General features: G+C 58.6%; 1 protein-coding gene across 3 annotated transcripts in view; it reads right to left on the bottom strand.

The window, feature by feature from the left end:
• LLGL2 (LLGL scribble cell polarity complex component 2) overlaps positions 1-25820 on the bottom strand; it is a 34457-nt gene that overhangs the window by 3921 nt on the left and 4716 nt on the right. For 2 of the 3 annotated variants that reach the window (XM_065908860.1, XM_065908858.1), the window contains exons 2-16: positions 18360-18452; positions 8974-9071; positions 7690-7771; positions 7344-7459; positions 6905-7063; positions 5062-5224; positions 4795-4927; positions 4423-4477; positions 3702-3856; positions 1981-2198; positions 1792-1859; positions 1516-1669; positions 1322-1426; positions 404-696; positions 140-290 (exon numbers count right to left, since the gene is read on the bottom strand). In XM_065908860.1, the coding sequence (XP_065764932.1) occupies positions 140-290; positions 404-696; positions 1322-1426; positions 1516-1669; positions 1792-1859; positions 1981-2198; positions 3702-3856; positions 4423-4477; positions 4795-4927; positions 5062-5224; positions 6905-7063; positions 7344-7459; positions 7690-7771; positions 8974-9071; positions 18360-18434 (2025 nt within the window). In that variant the 5' untranslated portion in view covers positions 18435-18452. Of the gene's footprint in view, positions 1-139; positions 291-403; positions 697-1321; positions 1427-1515; positions 1670-1791; positions 1860-1980; positions 2199-3701; positions 3857-4422; positions 4478-4794; positions 4928-5061; positions 5225-6904; positions 7064-7343; positions 7460-7689; positions 7772-8973; positions 9072-18359; positions 18453-18697; positions 18817-25820 lie in introns of those variants that run through there. The other variant, XM_065908857.1, reaches the window with a different exon arrangement.

Here is a 25820-nt window from a genome sequence, read left to right as displayed (position 1 = left end):
GTGTTACAGAGACCACCGTTCACACTTGGGGACAGAGAGGCACAGAGAGGCAGAGTGATAGATCCGAGGTCACGGGGTCGGGTGGGGGAGACGAGCCAGAGTCTGCAGCCTAAGTAAGCAAGGCCAGCCTTGGCCTCACCTCTCCCGGAGGGCCAGCGGGCCGCCGCTTCCTGCTAGACGCCCGGCTGCGGCGGATCCGGCGGAAAGACTGGCGCAGGGACTTCTTCAGGGACTTCACGCGGGACAGCGGGCCCTCCAGGGCGAGCTGGTCGCTGGGGTGCAGCGTGCACCTGGGGGCAGAGGGACGCGGGGCCGTCAGCACCGTCACGCTCTGAGGGACACCCTGCTGGTTCAGGCGCCGACCCCAGACCTGGGCCCCGGCCTCCCTGGGTGGGCTGCTCACTTGACAAAGACCTGCCGCCGCTGCTGGTGGTCAAAGAGGCCGAAGCCGTGGCTGGTGCCGAAGGCCATGAGCCGCCACTCGGAGTGCAGGGCCAGGGAGGTGACCACAGCCGGGGGCTGGCACTGCACCAGCACGAAGGGCTGGAAGCCGGGCTCGAAGTGCACGGGCCCCGGGCGGGCACACAGCCGCTCGTGGCCCTTCCAGCGGTAGCCCTCCTGGTCCCGCAGCAGGTCGGCCTCCACCTGCTCCACCGCGTGCTCCGCCTCCTCGTCGTTCAGCTCCAGCACGAGCACCTGGGCGGGCGGCAGATGGGCTGAGCCACCCTGGCTCCAAGGGACAGCTGGGGGCGGGGCCCCGATGGCAGAGGACCCAAGACACACGCCAAGGCCCAGGGTCACAAGTGCCCAACCTCTGGTCCTTAATTTTGGCTTCTGGAGAAGTCACCATCCCAAAGGCCTCCCTCTAATGGGATCTGGGAACTCCTATTCACTGGGAAAAGTCAAGGGCAGGTGACGCTCCTGGTGACACCATCAGTGGGTGCTCAGGAGGCTAGCTCCTGGCCCTGAGTGTGCATGCTAAGTCACTTCAGTTGCATTCAACTCTTTAGACCCCATGGACTGTAGCCCGCCAAGCTCCTTTGTCCATGGGGATTTTCCAGGCAAGAGTACTGGAGTGGGGTTGCCATGCCCTCCTCCAGGGCATCTTCCTGATCCAGGGATCAAACCTGGTCTCTTATGTCTCCTGCATGGGCAGGCGGGTTCTTTACCACTGAGCCACCTGGGAAGCCCAGGCTCCTGGCCCTGCTTGTTCCCAACCCCCCAGCACAATGCTGAGAAGGAAGCTCCTGGCCCTGGACGCTGCCCTGCGTCCTCTGACCACCCCTCCCCGCTGCTCCCCACACCCAGCCTGGAATGCTACCTGCCCTGCTGTGCCAGCCACAGCCAGGTAGCCGCTGTATTTGCAGAGGAAAATCTTCTGGATGCCCAGCCGAGGATCGTCACTATAGGGGTCAAAAGAGCCCACCTGCCGAGGAAGAGGAGGCCCGTGAGTGGCCGTCAGCTCTGGGCCTGGCCCGCCCCCACCCTCCCTGGAGCGCAGGCTCCGGGCCTCACCTTGCGGAGGGGCGGCCACTCTTCCTCGCCCTGGGCACTGAGGCTCTCGTTGGGGTCTGTGTCAGTGAGGAACACCCGCACGGTGCTAAGCTTGTAGAGCAGCCGCAGGCAGACGCCCGAGGCGTCCCAGAACCGCACCGTGCCGTCCTCGTGCCTGTGGGCGGAACCGGCCTGCGCCAGTCAGAAGGCTGCCGGGCCGGCACGCAGCTCTCTGGGCTCTGCCCCCACCCCGCACGTCCCACTCGGCAGGAGGAGAGTGCCATCGGCGTCACCTACCCCGTGAGCAGCAGGTCCCTCTGCGGCGGGGCCGGGGCCAGGCTGGTGCCTCCGTCAATGGGCCACTCCTGGAGGAGATGATGAAGTTCAGGGGCGGGGCGGGGCGGAGCCTACAGCGGGGCGGGGCGGGGCGGGGCCTGCCCTGGGTGGGGCGGGGCCTGCGGCAGGGCGGGGCCGGGCCGAACCTACCATGGTGGAGAAGTGTGTGCTCTGCCGGCTGCCGGCTGCGATGATGCGTTCCCACAGTTTCAGCGGGATGTTGGAGACATGGTGGGAGCAGGTGATGGCAGAGCAGTGTAGGGAGGCCAGGTAGGGAGGCTGGACCGGCGGCCAACCAGCCGTCTGCAGGTCAATCACCACCAGCTCCTCCTCGGCCAGCACAACTAGGGCATACGGGTCATCGAAGGCTGTGGGGACAGGCCAAGGGTCAGGGGCTGCAGGAGCCACAGGGAAGCAGTGTGCCCGGCCCGGCCCGGCCCGGGCCTGTGGAGTCTGAGGCTCAGGGGCTGTGGCCGGGGAATCTGCACTTTACACACAGTCTCAGAACTTCCTTGGTGATGCAGTGGCTAAGACTCCATGCTTCCAAGACGGGGAGCCTGGGTTCAATCCCCGGCCAGGGATTGAACTAAATCCTGCATGTCGCATCTAAGGATCCTGCATGCCATAACTAAGACTGGGCACAGAAAAATACATAAAGTTAAATAAATATTTAAAAATAATAAATTATTTAAAACAGGCTCCAAATCCAACAATGCATAAAAAGAACTATATGCCACGACTAAGTGGGATTCATCCCAGGTATGCAAGATATCCCTGGTATATCAATATCTGAAAATCAATTAATGCAATGTATTGTGTCAACAGGCTAAAAAAGGAAAATCACATGAGTATAACACTGGGTGCAGAGAAAGTGTTTGACAAAACCCAATACCCATTTATGATTAAAAAAAAAAAAAGAACAATTCTCAGTAAAGAGAAGAATAGAGGGGACTTCCTCAACTTGATGAAGAATATCTAGGAAAAAACCTACAGTGGATGTAATAATCGATGGTGAGACACGTGAAGCTTTCCCACTGAGGTCAGGAACGAGGCAAGGAAGCCTCCTCTCACCACTACTATTCAAGCACTAGCCAACGCAGTAGGACAAGAAAAGGAAGTAAAAGCTATGCAGATTGGGAAGGAAGAAGGAAAACTGGTTTTGTTCACAGGTCATCAGTGTTGGAAATCTAAAAGAACTGACCCAAAACTGGCCCTGGCTGCCAGCACGCTGTCAGCTGTGAGGACAGAAGGGGCTGAGAAGAAGGGGAAAAGCAGGTTCACAGCCTCCCTCCAAAGGGCTGCCAGCGAGGCCTGCAGAGCACAGCCCGGGGCGACCGGGGCCGTCCTGCGCCCACCCTCACCCGGCGGCCTCGGGCCTGTTGGGTCAGAGCTGTCCAGGGAGCAGTCATCAGGAGATCTCCCCGCCAGGCCTCCTCTCCAGATTTCGACACCGGCCCTTTCTGGTCTTGCTTGTCACCCAATTTAGGAAGCTGACTCAGCGCTCTGCTGGCCTGGCTGAGCTCCAGGAGGCCAGCTCGAATGGGCCCACACTGCTGTCTGCCCCACCCCACAAGGAGGGCTTCACTATGTCCAAGTGAGTGTTAAACCCAATAGTGCAGATCTGGCCCCCTTTGGGCTAAGTCCCAGGTGAGCCACTGAAGGGCAAAGAGAGCTTTAGGGTGGGCAGGAGGTGTGGCCAGCAAGGACAAGCCTCAGGCTAGCAGGGAAGGAAAGGAAGCACCCCTCTGGGCACTAAGAAGAGGCCCGGTGGGGCTGAGGGACTCAAGGAGCAGCGGTGGGGTCACGTGCAGGCCCTTCCTCTTTGTCTACAGGTGGGGGCCCGCTCTCCACACCCACTCCTGCCCGCCTACCAGTGGTAGGGTCCACCTCGATGAGGACAGTGAAATCAATGACACGGGAGGTGAAGTCGAAGGCTGTCTGCTGGCCGTTGTGGACCACGGAGATGCAGTGGCGGTCCCCGTAGCTGGCCCGCGGCATGCCGCCCTGGAAGATGGTGAAGGGCAACCTGGCAGGCACGGAAGAGCAGGGGTGGGCTGGGGCTCACCTGGCGGGCTGAGTCGGCCGAGGGACAGTCCTGTGACTGGCCTCTCGGGCAGGGCCTGGGAGGGCGGCCTGTCTCAGGGTGAGTGTGCACTCAAGGTTCCCAGGAGGCGCTGGGGCAGACCCCTATCTTGTCTCAACTCAGTAGCCCAGGAGAACGTGGGGGTGAGCAACAGGGCACAAAGGCTGTGGGCTGAGTCTCTGCCACCACGCCCACTTCAATCAGACACCATCACCTTTTTCTGCTTCTGTATCAAGTTTCCCTGTATGATTCTGTTTGGTAAGACAGAGATTGGAACCTGCTGATCTGAATTCTCTCTCCAGGAGGGTGAAAGGGAAAGAAAGGGAATTTTTTTTCAGGAATTTGCCAGAGAGAGGTATGAATGGCCCCCTCTCTGTTGCCTGGAGACCCAGATGTGGGACCCAAAGGCATCCTTTACGCACCGTCTCCCCCGGGTATAAGCCTGAGCAGCCTATTTGGCTCCCCAGGAAGACTCTAGAAAGGGAACAGGACAGAGCTCTGACACCTACCCCTGCTTCGTGGTCAGCCAGAAGATTTTGGTAATAGCTTTGCAAGGAAAAGGACCTAAAAGAGAAGGAATAAGCTTGAACGCTCCTCCCGCTTTCAGAGGCCCATGGGCCGCAGCATAGACCCCCGCGCACCCATGGAGCGAATCTAGGTTTGGGAGTCTTGCCCAGAGCAGTTCCCAAAGAAAGCCACACAGTGGGTATCAGAAAACCTGCCGTATGGCTATCAACACTGCCTCCACCCTCTCTGGGCCCCAGCTTTTGCTCCTCTGAGTTGGGCACCTACACCTGGAAAGCAGGAGATCAGCTGGGGACTGGAGAGGACGCTGCCCCGCTCACTGGCGGGCGGCCCCCGGCGGCGGGCAGAGCACTGACCGTAAGGCACACAGCTGCGCACGGGCTCCGGCTGCGGGGCGTCGCTGGACATGCGCCATTGGCAGTAGCTGCCGTCAGAATGGCAGCTGACGATCAGACGGCTGTCCCGCTGCCAGCAGACGTTTTCCAGTTGCTTCACGCAGGGAGAGGAGAAACAGCATGCGTGGGCTGGGGTCGGGGGGCGGTCCCATCGCCTGCGCCCCCCTGCCTCAGACAGGGGCTGGATGTGTCAGGTGGGGGACGGGGAGAACCGGGTGGCACTCCTACCTGGCTGCTGAGGAAATGAGAGAGCACGCGGCTGCCCTGCAGGTCCCAGATGACGACGAGGCCCCGGCTGTAGCCGATGAGGATCTGGTTGGGGTCCCGGGGATGTTCCTGCAGAGCCTCCACCATCTCAAACACCCGCCGGTGGCGGGCCTCCTCTGGCAACCTGAGCGAGGGAACACTGTGAGCCAGGTCACCAGCCACTGATGCCGCATGGCTGAAATCGTGGCCATCCGTTAACTACATCCACAGCCCCTGCAAAGCAGTGGGCGCTGAACGTGCCAAGCATCCAAAGGCTGCTAGGACGCATCGTCATGGGGAGACAGAAGTAATGCATAGAGAAGGACAGTAATACACAGAGATGGAGAAAACCCCCCAAGGATGCAGACACAGGGGGTACACCACCACAAGGAAAGGCAAGGAAGTGATTTCTAGGAAAGTTTACGTGGTGGTTACCTCTGGGGGAGGGAGGGAGCTGTGACTGAGAGGGGCAGGAGGGGGACCCTGGGTGGAGGGGCCGGGGCTGGCAAAGTTCTATCTTTGCCCAGAGTTGGCTGCATGGACACTCGCTTAACAAGAATCTGTTAAACCGTACATTCAAATTTAGTGCACTTCTGTAAGGCACTGGCATTCCATAAAAACAGTTTTTAAGCCCCACAAAACAAAACTCTCTGTTATCAGCTGTCGTGGCCTTGAGCCCCTCCTCCTTTTCTGAGCCTGGAATGCTGATGTGAAGTCTGGATGTGCTGCAGCCAACAGAAGCCTATGAGGCGGCAGGCACGGGACCAAGAGCCAACACCAAGGATGAAATGGAAACAGCCTGAATCCTGAGGGCATGTCTATGCTCAAACCCAAATCTAACTTGCTATGTTTAAAACAAGGATTCAGACTCACGGGAGGGATTCCCAGGGCACTCAGGCTGGGAAAGCCCAGTGAAGGCTCTTCCCTGACCCACTACATGCTCATCGGTATGGGTGAGGTAGGTGCTGGCTCGGCCACAATGAGGAGCAGGTCCTTCCGCCGTCCTGCTGCAGGCCAGGTGGCCCGTTGAGCACCAGCCATGCCTGGCCCCCTGCAAACAGTCCTGCTCCAACCACAGTCACACTGCCCAGTGCTCAGAGGGACCCAGCCGCAAGCAGGAATCTTCTCAGCCCAGCAACACCCAGCTCGGCTTGACCATCACCTGGGGCCTGGTGACTGTGAGTACGACAGGCCCGGGCTGGAGCCCTGAGGAAGCTCAAGCCTGAAGGGGCTGCACGTCCCAGCCCTGCGGTCTCCGCGGGCTCCTGCTGCACTCCTCCACTGCTTCGCTTTGGGCCCTGGCACCCCCTCCCCACCCCCAGACCTGATCTGAACTCCTCTCTACCGCAGACACCACTGTCCAGGAGCAAAGGTTCTGAAATGGTCTCAAGAATCCTACAGGTCATGGCTGTCAGGCGTTTGGAACCTGCCTGAGAGTGAACAAGTAGCCGAGACTCCAAAACGCAAGCATCAGCAGAAGCTGCCCAGCTGACCAGGAAGGCCTGGGCCTGGTCTGCCCTGCGGTGGAGCCCCCAGGCTTTGAAAGGGGTGGCACCAGTGCCAGGAACGCTGGGTTAAGAGCAGCATCACCACACGGTCATCGTGAGCCTCCTTTTCCTCCCCTTTAAATGGGACGACAAGTTGCTCCCAAGACCCCTTTTGGTGCTGGGGTGCTAATACTTTTGAGGGCGAGATTCTTAGTTTGGGGGACAGGTTGGGGGGCGCTGAGAGTCTGCCCTCCTGTTCCTATAGACTTCCCAAGAGAGAAAGGATGAGCTCCCGAGGCATCACCGGGCCGCGCCCACCCCACGGGGCCCGGGCTCACCCCTGCAGCACAGCGTCCGAGCTGATGGCCCGGTCCTCCAGCGCGCGGAAGGCTGGCAGCTGCACTGCGAACACGTTGCCGCTCTCGGTGCCCAGGTAGAGCAGCTGGCGGGAGGAGTGTGGCAAGACCACGGTGATTTGCGTGGCGCTGGGGGCAGCCCTGTGGAAGGGAAGGATGGCCTGTGAGCTGGCTGCTGCCCAGGCAAAGGGGGACCCACGGCGGGACGGCAGTAATCCCCCAACTCCCTGTGCGGCCCCAGGGAAGCCCAGGCCTGGGGGGCCCTTTAACGGTGTCCATAGCGACTCAGACTGGGTAAACATATTGACTCTTTTCTGCCAAGGCCAGAGACCTATGGCAGAGAGCTGGGGCTCAGAGGGGATGGGAGGAGGTGGCCCGCAGCCCGGCCCGCTTCCTGGCTGGGGGTGCCACCAGTTCTCACCCCGGGGGGCCACGCAGCGTGAACGCCTCATCTTCCTGCAGCTCCGACAGCCCGCCTTTGACCTTCAGGCTCCACAGGTGCAGGCTGTTGTCGTCCAGCAGGGTGACCAGCTGGCACTGGGGAGGGAATGGGGCGGAGCGGCCAGCCTCGTTAACCAGGGCGGGGCAGCGTTCGCCATGGCCTCGACAACCAGGGCTGCCCAGGGTGTCATTTCAGAGATGCGGGTCATTTCAGAGCGCCCTGGCGGCTGCTAGGGCGGCCATGAACTGCGGCTGGGGAAAGGCAGGTTTGCTCCGGGTCCTCTCATCAGCACCAAACCCAATAACAAGGCATGGGGTAGGCTTACCTGGCCAGGCAGGAAGTGGATCTGCACCACGGTGTTATTCTCGCGGTGCAGGCCCATGAACTCCACCCCTGGGGCGCCATAGCTAGGAGGAGAGGGCTCAGGAAAACAGCTCCAGAAGGCAGGACCCCTCCCCACCCCCGGCCTGCAACTACGCAGCAGAGAAGGGCTCCCTCCCTCCCCCAGGCAGCGGGACCCCTCTGTGTGGGGGGTCGGGTGGGGTGGGATTGCGGTGGGGAGGAGGCAGCAGTGGGCCAGCCCAAGGACAAGGTCCGGAACCTGACCCCGGGGGGGAAGCCAGCCAATCAGGGAGGGCTGTCACAGTCAGGTCAGCAGGGCTGACTCCTAAGAAGGGTGAAGCCTTATCTTGGCAACTGTCAGCCTGCCCACTGCAGCCCCCGGCCTCCCCGAGCCCCAAAACCTGAGCTGTAGGAGGTCATCAGCTACTGCCGGGTGGCACCCGTGAGGAGACACACAGCGGGCGCCCGTGGGCCCACCCACGGCAACTGGGGAGCACCAGTCTTAGCACCGAGAGCTGTAACCAGGATATGGCTGTGGGCCGGCAATGATTAACCAGCCGAGGGAGGGCTGAGCCCTGTGGAACCTGGGCCTCTGCCCCCCTGTGCATACACCACCCACCGCCTAGCTCCCTACCCCCATCCGGCAGCAGAGGAGCAGGAGGGAGTTACACCTTCGCCGGAGGAGGTGCCAGCTGGGCCCTCCCCGGGTGACCCCCCCACCTCCCAGTCCCTCTGGGTCCCACCCTGGGGGCTCAGGTCAGATCCAGGAGTGGGACTCCCAGACTTGTAGCCCAGCACAGGCCAGATGACCTGAGCAGCGATCCCCCGTCCTGGGTTCTGAAGTAGACCCACTGGACCATGTCGACCCTCAGGCCAGGGAAAGACTGTCCCTGCCAACGTGTGTGTGTACATGATCAGGGGTAGAAACTGGAAGAGCAGCTGCCTTAGCACAGCTCCTCTGACCCAAGGCCACCCTGTCTCTGGTTTGGACAGAGCCCTGGGGCCAGTCGACTGATTCTTCCGGGGTGGGGGTGGGGAAAGAAAAACAACCGCAGCACCACTGCTCGGCCCATCCCTGGACTGCATTTGCTGCATTCAGGGCTGACTCCTAAGAGGGTACTTGGAACGTACTGGGAATGAGAGGAGTCATCTGCAACCTGTTTTTATGTGGACAGTGGAGGAGTCTTTTCTTGAATCTCACCAATGCCAAGACCCCCAGCCCTTCCAGGGCCTCCCTCAGTGGGAGCCGGGAGGACAGAAAGGATACAGCTTGACAGCCCCAGAGCGGGTGCCGATGGCCAGGATGCGCAGGGAGGGGCTGTAGCCGAGGGCGCTGGGCTGGTGGGGGAAGCCATGCTCCACCGTCTGCAAAGAGAATCAGGCATGCACGGGCCTGCAGACACGTCCCCTCTGCCCCTCCACGGCTGGGGGCAGGGGTCAGCGCCGGAGGGTGGAGCTGCAGGACAGAGCCACCCACAGCAGGAAGGAGGAATTCAATCGCACCCGGGTCCCTAGCTGGACCCACCTGGGCCACACCCTGCATCCATTCCTGACCTGGTCCTTGGCCACGAGGCCCTCCTGGGAGCTCATTCCCCCAGACGCCACGGGAGCCCCCTGCTCTCCAGGAACTCTGACATGGTTCCTCCACCGCCCGTACCGTGGGGAGCCCACCCAGCCCTCCTGCCCGGGTGCGGGGCAAGTCTGAGGGGCCGGCACAGAGGAGGCACCAGGCGGTTCAGGAAGCCCGGCTGCGTCACAGCTCCAGGTGGGCGCATGGGGTCTGCGCCCACAGCCGCCCTTCCTGACTCTGGGCCACCCAAAGCTCCTCCAGGGCTGAAACCCTGCCACTCTGAGCTCTCTTCCACCATCTTCTCGTGGAGGAAGCTTCTCGAGTGCTTGTCACAGACACATGCCTTTGCTCATTTCTCTTTCTAGAAGTAATACATGTGGTAGAAAACCTGGAACATACAAAGGAGCTTGAGAAAGGGAACAAAAGTCACGCACACTCTCACGACCAGAGAAACCCTTGCTTGCAAGGGCGTAGGTGTGTGGCTCTATACTTGCAGATAGCGACCTCAGAGGAAGACAAACACTCTATGTTGTCACTTATATGTGGAATCTAAAAAAATACAACCAACTAGCGAATATAACCAAAAGAAGTAGGCTCACAGATGTAGAGAACAAACTAGTGGTTACCTGTGGGAAGGGGTCAGGAAGGGCATACAAAGGTGGGGAGTGTGAGGTACAGATGACTGAGTCTAAGATAGGCTCAAGGATGTATCATACAACACAGAGAATAGAGCCAACACTTTGATAACTGTGGCTTCCCTGACAGCTCAGTTGGTAAAGAATCTGCCCGTAACGCAGGAGACCCCAGTTTGAGTCCTGGGTCAGGAAGATCTGCTGGAGTAGGAACAGGCTACCCACTCCAGTATTCCTGGGCTTCCCTTGGGGCTCAGTAAAGAATCCGCCCCCAATGCAGGAGACCTGGGTTTGATCCCTGAGTTGGGAAAAGCCCCTCGAGAAGGGAAAGTATTCTGGCCTGGAGAATTCCATGGACTGTATAGTCCAAAGAGTAGGACACAACTGAGCAACTTTAATACTTTGTGATAACTGTAAATGGAAGTAACCGTTCTAAAAAAATTTTTTTTTAATTTTGGGATTTCCCTGGAGGTCCAGTGGTTAAGACACTGTACTTCCACTTCAGGGGGTACAGGTTTGATCCCTGGTCAGGGAATACATATATATATACATATACATTAAAAAAATTTTTTTAATAAAAATATAAATAAAGTATAAATTAAAAAAACAAACAAAAAAGCAGAGATTTAGGTGGGATCACACCACATGGATATATGTACACACATACAGCTCTGTATTTGGTCTTCCTACCTATAGCCAGCCCAGGCTGTTCAAACACCAAAATGACTTTTAAAAAAATTATTATTTAAAAAAAAATTATTATTTATATTTTTGCTGCAATTTACAGCTTGTGGGATCTTAGTTTCTCAACCAGGGATTGAACCCAGGCCATGGCAGTGCCAAGTCCCAACCACTAGACCACCACGGAACTCCCTAAAATGACTTGTAAATGGCTGAAGAATAGTCTTCAGGGGAGGCACCCTAACTCACTAGGTCTCTGTTATTGAGTATTTACTTTGTTATCCGAGGTTTTGCAACGGACAGTTACACTGATGACCATTCTTGCTCTCTTATCTCTGCCTATAACCAAGATTTCCTTAGGCAGATGTCCTGGGGTGGAATTACAGATTAAAAAGGTATGGATGTAAGCAGTAGGACTGAGATTGACAACCATCTTCAGGAGGGTTTTCACCAGTTTCTTCGTCGGCAAACCTCAGCCCCTGGCCCCCACCCCAGGGGATACTGAACCCATAGAGCTAGATTAGAGTGGGACACAGGACGTCAGCCAGCTACTTTGAAGATTCTTTTATTTTAAGCCATGGAGACTGTCCTGCAGAAAAAGGCTTCCCCAGTGAGGCAGCTCTCTGTAGGCCCAAGGCTCTGCTCTGGGCTTCACTTGGCCTCCAAGGAGCAGAGAGAGATAAGTCCTGGTGACAGCTGGGGCGATAGCTTAGCAAACCCAACTGCTGCCTGCCTGCCTGCCCTGGCCAGTGGATCCAGGAAGGAGGCCCTGTGCTGGGGTCGACCAGGGGACGAGAGCTCCAAAGAGTGGCTATTCTGGGATGCAGAGGTGTGGGCCCCCGCAGGCCCGGTTCTCTGCCAGGGACAACAGTCTGCCCTCTAAGTGGCTGTACCTGGAAGGGGGCAGCAGTGAGCCGGCAGGAACCCCCCCCACCCACTCCAGACCAGGTTCCTGTTCAGCTATGCAAAATATGCTGAGCCTGGAAAAGCCTTGGGGAGATAGCAGGGTATCTGGAATGTAAACATTTCCCAGGAAAAGGAGGCTGATGCGGTGTGTGGGACAAGCTGCCCCAGGAGCCCCCCTTGGCTGGCCCCAGGTTGCTGGGACCTCCCTGGGCTGACAGCATGTTCCCATCACCACCAGCAGCAGCAGCTCAAGGCCAAAGCCTCTGGAATCTGGAGGACGCTGGAGAAAACAGCCAGCAGGAGCCTGGGGGGCCCAAGCCCTGATGCCCTGTAAGACACCCACTGGCCACGAGGAGATCCTGCGCCCTTGCAATGTGGCTACTGCCGCTAGGGAACTGAGCTTCTAATTGCATTTAACTTAAATTCAAGCATGGGCCCTCACAATTCAGTAATTAGAAACTTTCCAGGTTATGTTCTTGGGTTCCAGAGCAACAGGGGCTGGAGTCAGGCGCACCAAAGCCTTGAATTTCCTTTTTCAACTTCCAAATGCTAAATATAGATCACATATTCCAAAAGAAAACGTAATGGCCAAATTGAGATGTGCTGTAAGTATAGGATAATCCTTTTTATTTAAAAAAAAAAATTAAGAAAATCTAATATCTATTGACTACATGCTGAAACAATAACATTTTGGATATATTGGGCTGAACAGAATACCTCATCAAAATTAAATTCACTTGTTTAAGAAACTGTAATGTGACTCCAACAACATTTTAAATTGCGTACGTCTCATATTCCCATCAGACCAGGGTGCTGCCTTAGACATGTCTACCTCGGGACATTGGCAGGAAAGTCAAGCCAAAGAAACAACAGGTTTCCATCAGGGGCTCAGAGCACACGTTATCCTATCAGCGAATCAGCAGGAAGTTCTCCTAATATCACACCTGAGTCATTCCTGCTGCAGGTCACTCTTTCCTCCAACCCACTGGGAGATAAAGGTCAGGTCTACGGTTCAATCACCTGTACTTATAGCTCATTTCCTTTCGGGTCCTGAGGACACCCTTCCCTCCCAAACCACATTCTTTCTCATAGGCTGGTTTAGAAAGAACAGGAACTGAGTCAGGCCCACGAAACTTAGAATCCTCAGCTATCACTTAAAAAGTGTGTGGAGCTGGGCGAGCTACATTGCCTCATTCCACGTGTGGTCCACAGGACGATCCTAAGGACTGCATGGAGAAGGGCTGCCTTTGGCTTGGACAAGATGAGCCTCAGGCCCAGCTGGCCTCACAGGGCAAAGGCCTGCTCCTTAAGACCCCTGCCTCGTTCAAAGATTCTCTCTCATTCCCTCATATCCCTCAAGGTGTCTTCTCCAAGTTGACAACTCAGGAGGGACCAAAGCTCCCTCAAAAACAAATTAATGGAGGAGTTCCCTGGTGGTCCACTGGTTAATACCCCATGCTTCCAATGCAGAAAGTGTGGGTTTGATCCCTGGTCGGGGAAACAAGACCCCACAGGCCTCACAATGTGGCTGAAACAAAACAAAATGGGAGGGAATTTAATGGTGACCCTAACTGGCTCAGTCAATCCTAAAGGAAATCAATCCCGAATAGTCATTGGAAGGACCGATGCTGAAGCTCCAATACTTTGGCCACCTGATGTGAAGAGCCAACTCGTTGGAAAAGATCCTGATGCTGGGAATGATTGAGGGCAGGAGGAGAAGGAGACGACAGAGGATGAGATGGTTGGAAGGCATCACCGACTCAATGGACATGAGTTTGAGCAAGCTCTGGGAGATAGCGAAGGACAGGGAAGCCTGGTATGTTGCAGTCCATGGGGTGGCAAAGTCAAACTGAACAACAACTGTCTGGGGCCAAAAGAGTGGATTCGAGTGTAATTAGTGTGGAGACAGGGGCTTCCCCAGGTCCGGGAGTGGGCACAGTGGCCCTGCTTCCACAGGCAAATAAGACCCACGAACCCCTGGCTGAGGCAAAGTGAAATGAGGAATATGCGCTTGAGGACCCAGCAGAACAAGGAGCCATGGGGACCCCAGGCCAGTTATGAGGGGCCCCGGTGGTCTTGCTGGGGTTTGGATATGGGGTGAGAAGAGAGGTCAGTGAAAGCCTAGAGGGGAACAGGGAGGAGGTGGACCCCCAGGGCGGGAGACGCCGGGAGAAGCAGAGGCTTCCACGAGGCACCGTGGCCTGCGCTCCGGCTGCCCCCCACGCTCAGGTGCCCCTCCCTCCAACTCCTCACGGCCTTTGAAGACTCGGCTCCACCGGGCCCAGGTGGGGAGGTGGGCCCAGGTTCCCCCGGCGGGTGGAGGGTTAGGCACAGCTCCAGGACCCAGAGCACGGCAGGTATCAGACCTCCCTTAAAGGAGGCAGCCCCCAGGTACAGGAGGGGCTCAGCCCCGGGGGCGGGGGGCCCTGTGTGCACTTCCCAGGCACAGAGCAACCCCCATCACCTCCGCCCAGGACGCAGGCCCAGCCCTCCCGGCCGCCTCCGGCTCCGGTTCAAAGCAGAGGCTGAGCAGAGCCTGGGAGCCGCGGGGCTGTCCTCCTCTACCTCCTGGGCCCAGCATCCAGCCTACCTGGCACTGTCCCCGCCCTGCCCCCTGGCTCAGGTGACCTCTGCGGAGGGAAGGGAGAACAATGAGCCCTTTTGACAGGGAGCTGGGAAAGAAGAGATTTGTAGGAGCCGCCAAACTGCAACACTAGCCTGGTGTGGAGAGAGAGAAGGCCTGTCTGTCTCACTCGGGCTCCGGGACCCCATTTCGGGCTCCCCGGAAGGGAGAGAGCACAGGGGGCCCTTCCTCCTGCCCCTAGAAAGGGGGGACCCCCTCCAAGACCGAGGGCTGAGGAGCCCCTAGCACTTGCCGGAGGCGGGGGAAGGCTGCCCAGGGGCGCCCGGGGTTGTGCTGGGGGGCGAAGTGGGGGACAGGGAGGCACTGGCCCAGACTGGGTGTGGTCAGCCCAGATTCCTGGCGCTGGCAGCAACCTGGCCTCCCTGGGAGGCTGTCACCTGACACCAGGGGCCCAGCCATGCAAAAGCCAGGACCAGACCGCCTGGCCCTGGACAGGGGCAGCTGGTCAGGAACACGCTGTTTGTTCAGGGCCTGGGGTGGGGGAGGGTGGTCCCAGGCAGGAAGGGGGCCCTTATCAGCCGGCTGGCAGGTCTCACCAGGGAGGGAGGCCGGCCGGGCCTCGAGGGATTTTTCAAGGGAGAGATTTTACTTAAGCGACGTGCCCTCAGGGTCCCTTCCTCCCTCCTGTGGGTCCTGCAGTCCCTACATTTGGTCCCCTGGCAGCCCTGCTGGCATGGCCAGCTGACTCCTCTGTCCTCCCGACCGGCCCGAGGACCCAGCAGGTGGCACGGGTGAGAGTCAGGGCCAGCACCCTGAGGCCTTGGCTGTGGGCAGATGGAACTGGGTGCTGTGTTCCGAGTCGGTGCCCCTCCAGCTGCTCAGGCCGTGCAAGCTTGGAGGCCTCAGTTTCACCTGCAGGAGCGGGAACACTACCACCTGAGCCGTCAGGAACAGGCGAAGACGAGGCTGACTCTGTAGGGCCCCGGACGTGTGTGGGTGCCATTCAAAGCAATTTAACTCACTCAGCATACCACCCGGGGTGGAGGGGTTACTATAATACCCACTTTACAGATGAGTAAACTGAGGAGCAGAGAGAGTAACATTTCTGCAGTCACTCGGGGAGCTGGCATCTAGACCCAGACCACCTGGCTCCAGAGTCCTGGCCCAACCACTGCGCCACCTGGCCCCTTGGCTGCCTGGCCTAGAGCCCCCGGTGAACCGGAGCTGCCCTTCAGACAATCAGCCCCCAGCAGGGGCTTCCGAGCAACAGAGCTCCTTCCCAAAGACACAGGACATGCGGCTCTCTCTGAGGCACCTCCCTTGCAGCGAGTGTCAAAGAGTTTCGCCAGAAGGTGCTGGAGGGAGAGACCCAGCGCTGGTTTAGAAGTGGGCATCTGCAAGCCGCTTGGGACTGGCCGATGATGGTGCCAAGTCCCACTTCCTAGCTCGGTGCCCTGCAGGCCAGCCCTTCCAGGGCGGACACTGCCTGCTTCCCCAGATGTGAGGCTCTGAGCTCCAGTTCTGTCCATTCCACTGTCTGCTGGAACCTGGTCACATACCTCTGCTGGAGGGTGCCAAGACCCTCCAAATTCAACCTCGAGTCAGATAACATTCACAGCGCTGTGCTAATACTGGAATCACTGGCCACTTAGGCCCCTTGACTTACACACTAACGCATTTAATCCGCACACCCACACTGCAGGATAGTTTCTACCAGCCCCTCCATTTACAGATGAGGAACTTGTCCAAGGGGGCGACAGAGGATGAGATGGTGGGATGGCATCACCAACTCGATGGACAGGAGTTGAGCAAACCCTGGGAGATGGTGAAGGACAGGGAAGCCTGGCGTGCTGCAGTCCACAGACACGACTGAGCGACTGAACAAGAACTTGTCCACGGTCACCTGGCTGGTGAACCCAGGCAGTAGGGTACCTGACTGGCACCATGTCTGGAGACGTTTTTGGTTGTCACGTCTTAGGAAGGCAGGGCCGGGCATGCTGCTGCTCCTGAAGGCCCCAAATGTCAACAGTGCCAAGCCCGGCACCCCACTGCCACTGCTGGGCCCCACCCAGTCAATGCAACATCTCCTAAGGGCTCTGAGCTTACCTGCTTCGGAGTGAAAGGCTGAAAAAAGTCCCAGAAGCACCTTAGCTAAGTCATAAATGAGATCCACTCACACCCCTGCTCAAAACCCACCAGGCTCTGGTGTAGAAGACCCAGACTCCAAGGTTCCAGCCTCCCTGGACCTCATGGCTGGGGGTGGGGCTTGGGCTCCCCAATCACCCAGGATCCGCCTCACCCTCCAATCCTGACCATTCGGGCTCCACCATTCACCCAGAGCCTAGAGAAGTCTAAGGTCCTCCCCTTCCCCAAAGATCTCCCAAGTCTTCCCCACTTCAGACCATCAGCCCTCTACCTTCCACCAGATTATAAACATCCTGGAGGGCAAAGGTCTTATCTGAGATTCTCAAAGCCCCAACCCTGGGCTATGTATACAGTAGGTACTCAAAGCATGTTTCTCAGAAGAGAATGGAAAGAAGAAAGAATTCCAGGAGCCTCCCCTCCCTCTCCCCAGCCAGGCCTGGGGGTGGGGCAGCCGAACTTGGGGGCATGGTGGTGGGGGGGGGGGGGGGCGATTCCTCTACCCAGGCCCCACCCCAGCTCCACCCTGTTGCTCCACAGTTGGAACTTGGGGCGGGGGTTCATCCCTCTTCGCTGAGCCTGTCTATCCGGTTTGCGCTGGAACCTTTTTGGGGTGTAAGATCCCAGCGTCATCAGGGGCAATGGAAGGCAACAGCAGCCACACCCAGGCCCTGTGGTGGGTGCTGAGGTTCTGAGACCCGCACTCAACACCCATGAGCTGCTCCCTTGGGAATGAGAATGGCAGCTCCCCCGTTCATAACACCTGCGTGTGCACACACCCAACACAAGGCCTAAAAGCCCCGCCCACGGCTTCTTTACCCCAGGGGGAAGAGGTGTTCCTTTAGGGAAGCCCTGATCCCAGAGACAGGTAGCCTCAGAGCCACAGGTCAAGAAAATTAGAGGAAAATGGCAGAGCACGTTGGGACCCTGGGAGCTCCCTCTCCCTGGGAGGCGTGCAGCCCCAGGAAACAGCAGCGGGCACTCCCGGCCACTGTGCCCAGCACTTAAATGATCTAATTCCACGTGGTCCACATGATGGGCCTATGCAGTGCGTGATGGGCAGAGGCTCCCCCCTGCTTCTAAGAGGCTAAGCTGGACTGGAAGCCCACCTGTCAGCGGGGCCTGGAGGGACCCTGGGCACCCCTCCAAGGGGAGAAGCACCTTGCTACTCCCCTTCCTGCCGTCCACCTTCCGGAGGGGAGGCCGAGGCCTACATCAAAGCAGAAATGAGGGGCTAATTACCCTGGATTAGCTTCAGATTGCTAGGTGGCCTCGGAGCTAATAAACCACGCTGTGCTCCTTCCCCTTAACAGCCCGGCTCTGGCCTTCCCAGGCCCAGCCTCAGAGGAAGCCCTGTGATCTTGGGAAAAGGACACTCACTTTGGGGGGCTGGGGGGCTTAGGAGCAGGTGTGGGGTGGGGGCAGTCAAATGCCAATCCTGCACCTTCTCACAGGCGCCTCTCCCCACTTGCCCAGGCCTAGAACCTGCCAGAAGGAACTGCACGTCCTGCCTGCAGGGAATGCCGTGCTTTCCTTTGAGGATGATCTGAGGAGGGAGGGGACGGCTGTGGCCTGTGGCCCCAGGGCTCCGAGGAAGCTGGCATCACGGGAACAGGACTACACTCTGCAGGACTCACCAACCATCCTCCTTGGCCCTAAGCTTCCCCCACAACCCCGGGGGAGATAGGCGGGGCGCATGGTCTTATCCCCACGTTACAGGTGGGGAAACTGAGGCTGGGAGAGATGGAGGACCTTAACGAGGTCAGAGAGAGAAGAGGGGCAAGGAGAGCCCACTGTTGGGCATCCTGTTCTCCTTGCCCAGGAAAGCTGCCATCCAGACCCCATTTCCAAAACCTAGGTCCCAGGGGGCAGAGTGGGTGGTGCCAAGTAAGCACCCTAGTCCAGGTAAAGGTGACCCCAGTGCCAGCCCCCGCCTGGGGGAGGGTGATACCTTTAGTTTGCTTGTTTGGCTGCATTGCACTTATTTCCCCAACCAGGGATCGAACCTAACCATAACCCTAACCTGCACCCTCGGCAGTGAGAGCACAGAGTCCTAACCACTGGACTGCTGGGGAGGTTCCCGGGAGAGGGATACCTTCACGCCGCCATCCACACGCGGCCGCCACCCCGCTCCTTACCTTGTTAAACTGGAAGAGGTCCCTCTTGAGCCTCTCCCTCGCAGGGTCGTGTCCAGGCCTCAGGAATCTCCTCATCTTGTTGTGTGCGGCCCCCTGGGGAAAGTGGGGAGTAGCTGAGTGCCTGGTGAGGGAGGCCCCAGAGCCGGGCCCAGCACCCAATGCAGGCAGCCTCCCTCCCCGAGCCTGCAGGTGGCCGAGCCCTGGGCCCCGAGACGAGCCTGCAGGTCGTCAAGCCCTGCGCCCGTCCAGCTTCCCTTCGCCCTCCGCTTCCCCTTCCCATCGGCCTGTCGCTAGAGTGCGCTTCCCTAACAGGAAACCGGAGGGAGGGAGCCCTGTACCTGTAGGCCCTCAGTTAATGCTCTGACGCTTGCTCCCAGCCACCTGTGGCCCTTGTAAAGCCAACGGGAGAAGCTGGGGGAGGAAGCCATTTAGCCTGGCTTTATAGGAACAAGAAGGGCCAGAGGCCCCGAGGTTAATTAAGCTTAATTGTTAACCTGTTTTCTGGAGAACCATAAAACTCTGGCTACACAGAAAGGGAAACTTCACAAGCCTCTGTCTCCAGAACGGGGGGGGGCGGGACGGGCAGTGGGAATGCAAAGGCAGTCCACCAGTGCTCACAGATCAGAACCCAGATTGGGGAGGGGGAAGGCCCAGGGGAACTCCCGCGGGGGTCAGCACCCCTGCGCAGACTCTTCCTTCCAACTTCAGGGAAGGCTGTCCGGGGGCTCTGGGCTGAGGCTGCTCCCACCATCCCCCCCGCACCGGGACCCACGCGGGAGCTGGGTCCACCCCCACAGCTGCTGGGGCCTCCGCAGCCCCAGGCTTCCGCCCCACCTCCCTGTCTCATCTCTGGCTCTCCCAGGTCCAGCGCCCCTGGGCTCTGATGGGGTGCGCTGTTTTTCCCATGGGCCCAAGTGGAGGCTCATCAGGAGAAGAAACCTGCTCCCAATAAAGAAACCAGCTCAAGGCCCCCAAACCGCCCGCCCACCACAGAACGCATTCCCCAGTCCAAGGGGAACTATTTCTGGCTCATCCTTGGGGAAGAGGGTGGGATCACATGGGCGCCAGCTTCCGGCTTCCAAGAGCACAACCTCCCACTGACCACAGGACGCCAGGGCCTGTCCTTGGAAACGCAGGGGCTCAGGCCCACCCCGGAAACGGCTTCCCATTTGAGGGGAGCCAGAGAAGGCCCCACTCCTCCAAGGACCAACAGGCAGTCAGGAAACTCCCAGGTGCCTGCTTGACCCGAGGCCCTGCAGCAAGTTTGGGGAACAAACATGGGAAAGTCCCGCAGGCTCCTGGGAGTGAGGACAGACTGCGCGCCCGGCTGCAGCGACCTCCTGGACAAACAGCTGAGCTGGTGGCCAGGCATTCCAGCCGTGGGGGAGGGAGCACCAGCTCATCAGCCGGCTGCCCCGGGCTCCTGGGGGTGCCACTCCCCCTCCTCCGGCTCTGGTCACTGGGTCAGAAGTCAGAGGAAGCCAGGAGGGTTGCCCCAGAGGAGGAGAGGGCAAGGCTGCCCTGGACTCTGCCCGGGAGACCCTCGTAGCGCCTGGGGTCAAGCAGGCACGGGGCCGTCTGTACCGAGGACCCACACGGGCCCAAGGGTAACACTGCACAGTCCTGGGGAAGATGCGCAGGTGGGGGTGGGGGGGGCACCCCACCTGGGGAGGGAGGACAGACGCTCCGTCCATCCGGCTACCCCTCGGGGCCCCTGCTGCCTACCAGGCACTGAAACACACCTTTGTGAGTTAGAGCAAGGTGCACCCGAACCTCATCCTGGGTGTTCATTCACCTTCCAGAAGCCTCCTTGGAAGGTGAGTGGAATATCCCCACTTGGCAGACAAGGAAATGAAGACCACAGAGGCTGGGCAACTCGTCAGATCACTGAGAAGGGACGGACAGAATGCAGATTGCCCCCAGGAGTGGTGGATTCCCAACTCTTGGGGCTCTGGGAGGCAGCCAAGGAGGCATACGACAGGACAGAGGATGCCTGGTTATAGCCCTGGGTTCAAAGGCACAGATGCACGTAGACACACTCCCACATGCCTTCAACTCGGGGCCAAGCAAGCAGCGGCGTGGCTGCCGGCAAGCTGTGGCTGGGCAGGGCTGGGTGGCCTCGCCTGCCCCTGCCACTCACTCCACCGCAGGCTGGGACTTCAGTGGCCTGGGGGGACGGAGTCGGGACCACGGTGGGGTAGACACTGCATCTGCTCCTCATTCCAACCCACTCTTCAGAGTAGCTCCCAATACAGAAACACTGCCCAAGACGGGGCCTAAAAAGAGCCATCCCGTCTTGAAGGAGGACAGGTCTGGGGCGAGCTGGCTTTGCTCCAGGCAAAGCCTCGGCTCCACTCACCCCAGACAAGCAGGTTCTCTGTGGAGAAACTTCAGGAACCTGGGCCTGCCTGAAGCTTCCGGGGGTGGAACAGATGCTATCGACTCAACCCAGTCCTAAGCAGGGGAAAAAGATGTCAGGGAAAAAGCCCAGGGCTGGGGACGCAGGGCCAAGGCTCCAGCACCGCAGCAGGGTGGCCCTCAGGGCAGTTCCTAGAGGCCCAGGGAGCTGGTCTGCTGTGAGCAGTGGGCGCAGCGCCTAACTCCAGGGCCTGGCACGGAGCAAACCCCGTCCTCGGACTCCGCGTACAAGATCCTCTGACAGCCCGACGAGCTCCTCTAGTTCGCCAAGCTTACACCCTGGCAGGGGGGTGTGGTGACTCACAGGTCCACGAAATCAGTTGGCAGGCTGGTTTCAGGTAGAGGTCAGAGCCTCCAGGAAAACAGGGGAAGACGCTTTGACGGAGGGACCAGGGTGGTCAGAAAGACCCGGTCAACCTTCCTGGGCCTGGGTCTCTGCATCTGCCATTCCTTCTGCCTGGGACGCTTTTCCTCCAGATGCTCTCACGCCTCCCACCCTCACCTCTTCCCCCGTGGAGCTCACTGAATGAATGAATGGAGGTGACAATACCTCCACTCCATCCTGGATGGCAGGAAGCAGTCAGCCTTGGGAGGATTCGGGGCAGGGCATGTCCGGCGGCCAGAACATGCTTGCTGTGCGCCTGGAGCGGTGGGGGGGCAGGCAACAGGAGGGACACGCTAGGTCGGAAGGGGGTCCTGGTGGCCCCAGCAAAGAGTTTCGGTTTGTCCCCACTGGGGACCCCCTGACAGTCCTGGGCAGGGGGCTGATGGGGTCCGCCCTCTCCTCCCCTACTGTGTCCCCCTCTGCTTGGCCCTCTGACCATCTGCTAGGAGCCCCGCACGAGTCCCATTCACTTTGGTTTCCATGCTTTTGTCTTCACGATTCTCTCTGAAATAACCTTCTTGCCCCTCTGGCAGCATATTAAAAAATCATCTGCCATATAGCACAGGGAACTCTGCTCAATGGGGCAGCCTGGATGGGAGGGGAGTTTGGGGGAGAATGGATACATGTATCGGTACCAAGTCCCTTTGCTATTCACCTGAAACTATCACAACATTGTTAATTAGCTATATCCCATATAAAATAAAAACTTTTTTTGTTTTTTTAATCACCTTCCGAAAGCATCTGAACCCATCCTGACCACGCTCACCATGCTCCCTCAGCGCTGGACTGCACCTTAGGCTAAAATGATGTCTAAAACCACCGTGGACACGGGCACCCGTTGAGCTTCATGGATGCCCTCTCCCACCTTGTCATGCTGATCATTAAGCTACTAGGAAAAATCAGAGGCCACCTAAGCGGCCAACAGCAGGGGACGGGTGAAGGGCGCTCAGCCCCACGACGGGAGGCAGACGGTCACGAAAAGGGCAGGAGATGATGGCTGTGGAAACATATGTCCAATGCATCTGGGAGTCGGGAAGAATCTATTAAAAATATTTACATAAGTTGACAACACACTGGAGGGGTTATGGGATTACCAGTGATGTTTTTTCTCCTTTCTGATTATCTGCCTCCCAGGAAGGGAGGTAAGAAGATCACACGGAGGGGGGCCCAGGCCCTGTGCTCACAGTCGGCCCTCAGTCCTGTTGGGGGGCGATTGCTCCTGCCGCACCCCCCGCCTCTGCCACTATGGACCCTGAATTGAGAGCTAAGGCAGGCAGCAGACAGGTGGGTGGAACCAGCTGTGAGACCTCAGGCTTCAGGGGCCCAGGCCGAGGGTGTTACTACTTTGCAGGCCGCGATCAAGGGTGGGGGCAGCCGTGAGCTTCAACAGGAAGGCCTGGGAGGGGACTGGCGCGCTCTCAGGTGCCACACACATCAATGCCGCTCCTACCACAAGGGAGGTGGGAGAGGAGGTTGGGGCCCCTCCAAGCTAAGGAGCCCCCCGCCACGTCTGATGCCAAGAAGAAAGTCACTCAGTCGTGTCCGACTCTTTGCAACCCATGGACTGCAGCCTGCCAGGCTCCTCTGTCCATGGAACTCTCCAGGGAAGGATACTCAGGAGTAGGTTGCCATGCCCTTCTCCAAGGTTTCTTCCCGAGCCAGGGATCGAACCCAGGTCTCCTGCCTTGCAGGCAGATTCCTTACCAGCTCACTGGGGATGGAGGAGCTCTGAGGGTCCTGGTTTCCTGTGCTGGGGGAGCCACCTGGCTAGAGCATGACCCCTGGTGGGGGGTCGGGGGCGGCTTCCTGAGAAGAAACACCTTCTCCATCCCCTGAACTTTCTGTAGACTGCCCAACAGAACTTTCTGAAGGCTCCCAAGAGGAGCCTGGTGGGCTACAGCCCATGGGCTGCAAAGAGTAGGACATGACTGAGTGACTTTCTTCTTGGCCTCAGACATGGTGGGGGCTCCTTAGCTTGGAGGGGCCTCGACTTCTTCTCCCACATCCCTCGTGGTAGAAGCAGCACTGATGTGTCCGGCACTCAGCCTCCGATCCTGCACCCCACACCCTCCGTCTGTCACCAGACCTACCTGGGCCACCCTCCCTGCTCCGCCCAGCTCTCTGGCCCCTCGGGGGTGGGCGCTTAGGGCTTAGGGTCTGCCGGCCGTGAGGCTTGCCGACCTGGGGCTCATTTGTACTTGCTCTGCCCTGCAGGTCTGTGACTCCTGCGTGGAGCTGGCCTGAAAGTTCCCCGCGGGCCGCTGGCCTGGCAATCCCTTCCCTTTCACTGCTCCAATCGTCCAACACTACTTCTGGCTAAAATTGGTCTCCCCTCACCCTGATGCCCACCCTGGGGGAAAAAAAACAGGAGAGCTGCCCACTTGGCCAGATTGTTGTTTAGTCGCTAAGTGGTGTCTCTTTTGCGACCCCAGGGATCGCGGCCCGCCAGGCCCCTCTGTCCATGGAATTCTCCAGCCAAGAATACTGGAGTGAGTTACATTTCCTTCTCCAGGGGATCACCCCGATCCAGGGATTGAACGTGCCTCTCCTGCATTGGCAGGTGGGTGTTTGTTTGTTTGTTTTTTTTAAACCACTAGCCACCTGGGAAGCCCGCCTACTTAGCCACAGGCTAGTATAATCACACCTGGTCTTCCCTTCCTATCCCTGCTCAGACCCTCAAGGGTAGGGGATGCACACAGGCCTGCTGGAGGCAGAGAAGAAACACGCACGGGGGTGGGATTGTCTCGGCTCTCCGCCCTAAGCAGCAGTTCTGATTGTGTCACAGGGAGGAAAAAGGGGTTGGTCCTCAGAACAGACGGCTCGTCCCACGCTGGCATGGTTTGGGGCACCTGGGCTCATTTATCCCCAGGAAACAAAGGCTTGACCAAGCTGTGCCAGCCTGTCCTGGAGGTGTGTGATGGGCCAGCCCTCCCAGAGGGTCCCTTCATGGCCTGGGCTGCTGGGAGAGGCTACATCTGGAAGCAGCGCTCTGGACAACTGGGGCCCACGGGAGAGAAGGCTCCTGGAGCCACGGAAGCATGTGTCCCTTGTTCACAATCGCTGGGAGCACGCCCGGTGTGGGGCGCAGCCCTGGCTCAAGCCAGCTCCCCACAGCCTGCTGCTGTTGAAACCGCCCTCCCTTCCCCGACATCCTGTGTGAGGCCCGTGTGGCTTTGGCCTCCGTCTGCCGGGTGTGAGCACGCCCCTGCACCTCCCACCCTGGGGGAATGGTAAGGCAGGGCTCTAAGCGCCCGGGGCAGCTGCTGACCCCTCCGGCATCTGCCCGTGCCAACTCAGATGCCCACGGCTGCTCTGCTGGCGCCTGGGTTGTCCTGGGAAACCCAATCCCCCAGAGGCACCAGGCAGCCCCTGGCCAGCAGCTTAGCAACCAAACCTTGGCTGAAAGGGCACCTCTGTGGAGGTGGGACTAGAGAGAGGAGGCGGGAACCACAGAACTGTTGTCGCTGCTGTTGTTAGGTAATAAAAGCGACTGAGAGGGAAGTGCGGCCAGATGCTGCTTGAAGCACTCGACAAGCATCATCTCATGTAATTCTCCCAACTACTTATGAAACAGCTAATTCTGAGTGCTAGCAAGCCTGAGACAAGCCCAAGTCCCAACCCGAACTCCAACCAGACTGCAGAGCGTTTGCTCAGTTCAAGCCTCCCTCCCAGGACAAAGGGGCTCCCCAAGAGCCCTCGCCCTCCCTGGCTGGGTCCAGGTCAGTTGCCACCCCCTCACGCCCCACTGTCCATGCCACGGAGCCACAGGTCAGTCCTCCCACCCTGGGAGGGCCCTCCCGCCACCCCCAGGGTCCTCCTGCAGGGTGCAGGGGTGGGAAGTCAGAATGCCTGCATCTCTCCACATCCCCGTTCTGGGGGACTCAGCCCTCACCTGCAATTTAACCCCAGCCTCCCTCCAGGAAAGTGACAGACTGGGATTGGCCAAATACGGGGAAAAGCAAAGCCATTCTGGGGAGAATGGCTTGCCCGGGGTGGGGGTGGGTAGGCTGCCTGGTTCATCCCATCAAGCTCCATAACACGACCTCCGACTTGCCTAAAACTTGAGAGGCCGACCCATGGAGCTTTCAGGATATGTCAGCCCCAGGGTGGAGGGATCAGACCATGCCTGACCTTCCATGGTCGTATCTCCAGTGCTTAGAGCCCTGACACATGAGAGGCACTGAATTTTATTTAAAGAACTCCCTCACTTCCTGTAGGGCTTCCCTGGTAGCTCACCGGTAAAGAATCTACCTGCAACGCAGGAGATGTGGGTTCCATCCCTGGGTCAGGAAGGTTCCCCTGGAGGAGCGCATGGCAACCCACTCCAGTATTCTTGCCTGGAGAATCCCCTTGGACAGAGGAGCCTGGCGGGTCCCAAAGAGTCAGACACGACTGACTGAGCAAGGCCAGGCACCTTCTGAAAGCCTGTGCTCCATCTGAGGCACCTTCGGAAAGCGTATAATCTTTTTGACGAAGCCCATCCTGACACCTTTTTAAAGTTGCAACCTGCCTCCCTCCCAAGGGGTCTCAATCCCCCGCCTCAGTTCTTACTCTATAGAGTATAGAACTTACTCTATAGCTCACATTGCCTTTTAGCAGATTATCTATTACCTACACTTATTCCTGGCCACTCAAGATTCCCATCCTTTAGAACAGGA

Source organism: Muntiacus reevesi, chromosome 18 (genome assembly GCF_963930625.1).
Source record: "Muntiacus reevesi chromosome 18, mMunRee1.1, whole genome shotgun sequence".
Lineage (NCBI taxonomy): Eukaryota > Metazoa > Chordata > Mammalia > Artiodactyla > Cervidae > Muntiacus > Muntiacus reevesi.
Note: the sequence above shows the minus strand (reverse complement) of the source record. Positions and strands in the feature narration are given on the sequence as shown.